Source organism: Glandiceps talaboti, chromosome 14 (assembly GCF_964340395.1).
Source record: "Glandiceps talaboti chromosome 14, keGlaTala1.1, whole genome shotgun sequence".
NCBI classification, from domain to species: domain Eukaryota; kingdom Metazoa; phylum Hemichordata; class Enteropneusta; family Spengelidae; genus Glandiceps; species Glandiceps talaboti.
Genome location: NC_135562.1, coordinates 14,966,247 through 14,972,844, shown reverse-complemented (window position 1 = coordinate 14,972,844; position 6,598 = coordinate 14,966,247). Strand labels below are relative to the sequence as shown.

Sequence of the window (6,598 nt, the reverse complement as noted above, 5' to 3'; positions counted from 1 at the left end):
ATACATATTTACATGTACATACATACATACATGTACATACATACATACACACACATACATACATACATACGTACGTATGTACGTACATACATACATACACGTACGTATGTACATACATGCATACATACATGCATACATACATACATACATACATACATACATACATACATAAATACATACATACATACATACATACACACACACACAATTATTCAGTTGGAAGGTAGATTGATAGCTAGATAGAGACAGATCTAGATTCATAGACAGTCATACGAATCAATGGAAATGAGATAGCATCATAAGGCTTTAGTACTGTTACACTTTTCTCCAGTAATATTTAAGTTGTGATTTGATCAGAAAAGTCAGATATGCAAATAAGGACTATCCAAACATACTAATCAGAGAAACTTCTGGGTAATTCCAGACAATTATTTACATATGGACATCAAGCAAAGTATACACAGTACACTCAATGAATTTGTTCACAGATTATTCATCCGATCAGAAAAATTGAACTGTTAACATATCTACAAGCAAAATTTAAAAAGTAAAATGCAAGGAAATATACATTGTATTTGCAAAAAAATGTCAATGCAAATTACTAGTAATTGTCAATCAGATCTGTCATCAAATTGATACTTGTCGTAGAGGGCGCTATAACGACTTTTCCCTCAAAGCTGACCAAAGCTTACAATGTTACATGCTATACAAACAAGTCGCACGCCTGCCATTTCATCAGCATTTAGAATATTACAGATAAACATTTCAAGTTACATTCACATCACTTGAACCCAAAAAGAAATCTGCCATCATATTATGTCCAAAAAGATCTCGACAAATAGATCTTTGAATGTACAATTCAACCTAGTCGTAGAGGGCGCTATAATATTTTTTGTGCAGTCTCTGTTAATGTCTACTGAACTTCAAATCTTGCTTGGTCCATTAAATTCGTCTTATGGTCAGCAGGATTAGGAGCAAGTTCATAATTACATATCATCACTGGTTGTCTCTGTGCCTGGTATGAAAAAAAATGAGAAGAAATCAATAGAGAGCAAACAAATGTCAACGATTTTTGAAGTGTTTCACCACAGAGGGCGCTATTTAATAATTTCAGTTACTCTGTGCAGTGTTCTCCCCACTATAGAGAAAGCACCATGCAAACACCGTTCTCGCCATCTATGCTGCCATGCTTGGCAGATGTCATACCATGATTCAAAAGTGTTCTACCATCCTCAAGTTTTAGTAATCATACAATACATTCATAGCAAATTGTTATCGTGCAATAATTGAACATTGTATATGCTAATTAGAGGTTGACATTATCTATACATAGTACAGTTACTGGTTGAATTTGTGATCATGTTGGCGACACAAGAGTTTTGGGTGTGGACCTAAAAATCAATTTGATTTACTGTACCATACTATGTGTACAGCTACACAAATATGTTTACCCACCAGTGATTCAATACTCTACAGGGTGTACGATATTATGAGTAACTTATCAAATCTAACAAAACAGTTCCAAAAATCATTCCGGTTACCGCTAGTGCAGTTTTAACAAAAGAAGCAGCTACAATAGAAGTCTGTCAAGGTTTGTTTGTTTGTTTATATTTACATACTTACCTCTGTAAAGTCTCCTCTCAGACCGATATAAAACACAGTCGTTGTGTCAGCACCAAAATTTTTAGTAAAATAAATTGAGAGATGATGAACACTGGAAAATTTTGTTATTCTGAAGAATAAAAACATAATTACTTATCAGAATTCAGAATGGTTTTTGTTTTGTAAGGTCAGTTATTGAGATTCCGTGTCGGGCAAATCTGAGAGAAATCCAACCTGATAACCAAACACAGATAATTCTGAGAGCAATAAACTTAAAGTAGAATGTGCCTCAGAAATAAAGTCTTTAAACTTTTGCTCTAACTTTGTTCAAGAAAACTCCAACATATTCTCAGTTAAAATCAGTAAAAAAAATCAGAGGTCACCGTACAAATTTTTAAAACAGAGGTCAAAATGTTGTCAAAATTTAGTTATTTTAGAATCCAATATGGCCGCCACATTGACAATTGAACAGATTGACAGATTGATGATTTCCTTGACAACAAGAGTGTGAACCCCATTTATTAAGAAAAAGTACCAGAAACAAACTTTCATATGGCCAACTTTGGAGAGAATTGAAGAATTTTCAAGAAATATATAAGAAAAATAGGTGCATTCCAGAGTTGTCATTGTCATGGTGTACCTGTTACAATCTTTGATATTACAATGTCACAATTTTGGCATGCTGTTAAAATTTGGGTAGTTAAACTTGACTCCCACTTAGTTGTTGACCTTAGCCTACATGTAGCCTGTTGACCATAAACTAACCAACTTTGACTTTGACCTAGTTTTAAGTTAGTTGACCTTGACCTACTTTGTTGCATACTCTAATTGTCCAGTCTTGTCTGGGTGCATTTCGAACACTTGATCAGGTTCACTGCCAGTATCATCAAATGTCATTTTTGAACGATTTTTGTACCTAAAAAATAAACAAAACACAACAATTTCTGATTATTTCCCAGTGTGGTGTCCAACATTGTACAGTTTTCTTTATGAAACTCATACTACTGGTTTTTTTAGAGGGTCCTGGGGAAAACTAGCATTCTAAGCTAAACAGGTTATCTCATTTCTTCCGCTACACTTCAAAATAAAAGCCCAGTGGGGCGGCACGTACGCTAAGAACGGTGCCGTAAAACAGGCCGTGGTTTGCAACGATGGGTTATTTTTAACCCTCTTTACATAAATTTTATCATAATTACTACTATTGTTAGTAGTACAAACAGAGGAAGAAATCTTGTATATATCATATAGATTTCCTCACCTAGTACCATAATATTAGTCGGTAACCCTGGTAACAGTGCAAATAATCTCTGGCATATATGTAATAATGGTAAGTTATTCATATGAAAGACACTATTTTGAGGATTTGTGACTTTATCATACTTACAGTTTCATCTGTGATGGATGTGAGTCATCTTCACCCCCTATGACTATAACACCTTTCAACTTGACATTACCAGTAAATCTGTAAACAGAAGAGATGTAGGGATGTTTGCACAATGTCGCACAAGCTCAATAAGCGAACTTCATTCATTTAGGGGGGAGGGGGTCATGCATCAATGCGATTGCTGAACTTCATTTTCGTACTCCTAACCAAATTTGAAAACGTTCACACCTTCAATGATAACAGCTTCTGTATTTTCTACAGAGATGTTGATAAATTGATTCAAATTTACTTCTAATGTGATATACAAATGTACAGTGCTGGGTATCTGGTAGTATTTTAATGTGTTTACTATGTTTTTTTAAATTGCATTTATCGTAGTGATGTGAACATTACAATTTTCATCATGAGTTACATAATATATAAATGATGTCACACTTGTGAATGTGATGGGGGAGGTGATTTGTCCTAAAAAAACCGAAAATTCATTTAGTGACCTTTTGTGACATTGTGTAATCATCCCTAATGTAGAATGGATGTCAGAGACAAATTTCACTAAAAATTCAAGGTTCTTAAAGTCTCTCCATGTTTGCTTCTAGTCCCTTTAAAATAATTAAAAAAATTAGGGGGGCCATGTCTTGTTTTCAAGGAAATTGCCAAGTTTTAATTTTCCCATTAACACAGTATTGAGCGGCCATATTGAATTCAAATTGTTTTTCATATCACTTTGACCTCTAGTTCAAGATTTTGTATTGCTGACCCTCCATTTTTTTTCTTGATTGTAACAGACAATTCAATAGTCAATCAGCTCTGTACACAAGCTACACTCAATCAGGTCTATATACAGGCTACAATCAATCAGCTCTGTATACAGGTTACAATCAATCAGCTCTGTATACAGGTTACAATCAATCAGCTCTGCACACAGATTACAGTCAAACAGGTCTATATACAGGCTACACTCAATCAGCTCTGTATACAGGCTACACTCAATCACCTCTGTATACAGGCTACAGTCAATCAGCTCTGTATACAGGCTACAGTCAATCAGCTCTGTATACAGGCTACACTCAATCAGCTCTGTATACAGGCTACAGTCAATCAGTTCTGCACACAGATTACAGTCAATCAGTCAATCAATCAGTTCTGTATACAGGCTGCACCACTCAATCACCTCTGTATACAGGCTACACTCAATCAGCTCTGTATACAGGTTACACTCAATCAGCTCTGTATACAGACGATATCTATAGGAGGTGCATTACAAATATTGGAAATGCAATTATTTTACTCACGGTATGTTAAACAGTAATTCTTCATCTGCATCACTTTCTACATACTGAAAGTAAACATATAATATTTATCTCATGTATAATTGTTATGGTAGTTGTCTGAGTTGTCACTTGTACTCTTTGGACTTTGGTTTTTGAGATTTGCAGTTGAATATAGCTATCATTTAATAATCTAATCAACACACATTATCAAAGGCAAACACAAACTGTAATGATTTCCATACAAAATATTCTTCAGTGACACAACGGATGTACACAATGTAAGCAAGATCTCAATGACCTACATACATGTGTACATGTATAAGGTTAGCAATAGGTCTTTCCAAAATTTGCCATGGTTTCCCTCTACTTCCTGTCTGTGTGTACCTTGGGGGTATACATGGTATTGGTTACTTGGTTAATCATAGAGCACTGCTGCTTTCCTCGATGTCTGAACAATATGAAAAAACATCCCGATTTACACTTCTACATAATACCAAGGGACAATGGTTTTAAGAAACAGTGCTATGAGGTGATGATACCCGCAATTTGAGCGAGGGCATTGTATTTCCTGTTTGCAGTCTGGAATGGTCAACACTACATGTGAATGTTTGGTCTTGAAACACTCTATACATAACATGGATTAGTGTATGGGTCATTGCATTTGGTATATACTATGATGCAATAAAGATTCTGAAGATTATATTCTATAGGTGAGACTGAGTGTTACAAGTCTCCACCCCGACAGAATAAACACAGCCCACAACATGCACTGTAACTCCAGTGCTGGCAATCATCGACCTCACTTGCTTGGTCAGAAATGTGGAAATACTAATGTTGGGGATAGGGATGTCTGTACACAGGCACATATGGTAATTTTTAGAATGTTTTTTTTTTTTTTCTAAGAAAAACATCACACGAATCCTGCTACTATAAATGTATCATGCATTCTATCATACTATACTATGTGTGTGTGTGGTGGTGGTTGGGGGGGGGGGATAAACTTTGCTCCTGTCATACCCTTTCCACTCCTTTTTGCAGATAAGCTAGTCATGGTATACTAGTACGCAAGTGCACTACGAATACGATCATCTGCACCAAACATAGTCCTACTTGCTTGCACATGGAGTAATTCGTGACTCGATTCTGATAATTGCCCGAGGGTTATGTCAGTAATTTAGACCTGTGCAACGTCTGTAGGCTGGACTACACCAAGCGATATGCGAACAGGACTAACACGTTTTTTAGAGACTAGCTTGCAGACGGAGTAAGTTGGGACTCGATTCTGAAATTGTCCCATTTCTTCTTCCATTCAGAACGGGGCAATATCAGAATTTAGTTCCCACCTACTCCGTCTGCAAGCACGATTAAACCATGGCCATGGACTAACCTTTTCCTTATTCAATCTCATCTCCCATGGTTTGAAGACATCTTTGCCAGACCCGTCTCTCTCCTCGTTCAGGCATTCAACATTATTCAGATCGATTTTCTGGTACAAGCTATACTGTATACCCCTCTCTGGGTCATCATCATGGTCATGATCCTCCCCACACCCTCCCCCGTGGCCGTGATGGTGTCCATGTCCTCCGTGACCCGCCATGTCAATATCCGATACTCATTGCCCAATGCAGAAATTACTGTTTTGCGGCATACCGTAAAACGGTACCTGTAATAACATTGCTGCATGCTGTCAACGTGGCTTAGGCGCTAAGCTATGAGAGGAGCTATAAACTGAATTCCTTCTGTGAAGGGAATGCAAAATCCGTAGCTATAGCTATCACTTTAATTATGATGATATGATTCGTTTTTTGACGTAATTTCAAACCATAAATACGTTCATTTAGAAATACATGTAATTTCGAAGTTGGTTTTTGGATGTTGATATAGATTTTTGAAAATTCGTTTTTTGAAGCTCATCGAAAAATCAAAACTACATTCTAGCTGAGTGTATCCACATTGGCCATAATTTGGAAATGCAGTGTAAGTTACACATTAGTCCTGCTTGCATACGTAATCCGGGACTCGATTCTGACAAATTGTCCCTCCATTCTCCATCATGCAAAGAGCCAACGGGCTTGCCAAAACACCGGTAACTAAGGAATAAAATCGCCCAGTGGTCAAATATCGGCAATAAATTTATTATTTAGTAGGTTTAACTCGTCTTGACTGCAAGAGTCCCATTGCGGATTACCAAAACTCTCGAATTCGGAACTTTTCAAGTTCTACCGTAAATTGAATCACAGCTCCTCACGTACGTCAGCGCAAGTGTCTCTGGGAAATTATTCATCTTGCTCAACGTTCAAATATGGCGAGGTTTATTTGAATGTTGCAGTTGGAACTTGAA

At 36.7% G+C, this 6,598-nt stretch overlaps 1 protein-coding gene across 1 annotated transcript; it reads right to left on the bottom strand.

The window, feature by feature from the left end:
- Positions 1 to 540: 540 nt before the first annotated feature.
- On the bottom strand, positions 541 to 5,862 carry LOC144445547 (PITH domain-containing protein 1-like). Its single transcript, XM_078135146.1, has 6 exons — positions 5,645 to 5,862; positions 4,279 to 4,322; positions 2,987 to 3,064; positions 2,414 to 2,518; positions 1,624 to 1,732; positions 541 to 1,015 (listed from the first exon to the last, which is right to left on the bottom strand). Exons 1-6 carry the CDS (start codon positions 5,852 to 5,854, stop codon positions 914 to 916), a joined length of 648 nt encoding a protein of 215 aa, XP_077991272.1. The 5' UTR covers positions 5,855 to 5,862; the 3' UTR covers positions 541 to 913.
- Between the last annotated feature and the right edge of the window lie 736 nt (positions 5,863 to 6,598).

Excerpts from the sequence above, each read along its gene's own strand:
- LOC144445547 (XM_078135146.1), bottom strand. The coding sequence starts at position 5,854 with ATGGCGGGTCACGGAGGACATGGACACCATCACGGCCACGGGGGAGGG. Across the intron at positions 2,519-2,986 it reads CATCCATCACAGATGAAACT|GTACAAAAATCGTTCAAAAA; the intron begins GTAAGTATGATA and ends TTTATTTTTTAG. Across the intron at positions 1,016-1,623 it reads TGAGAGGAGACTTTACAGAG|GCACAGAGACAACCAGTGAT; the intron begins GTAAGTATGTAA and ends TTTTCATACCAG.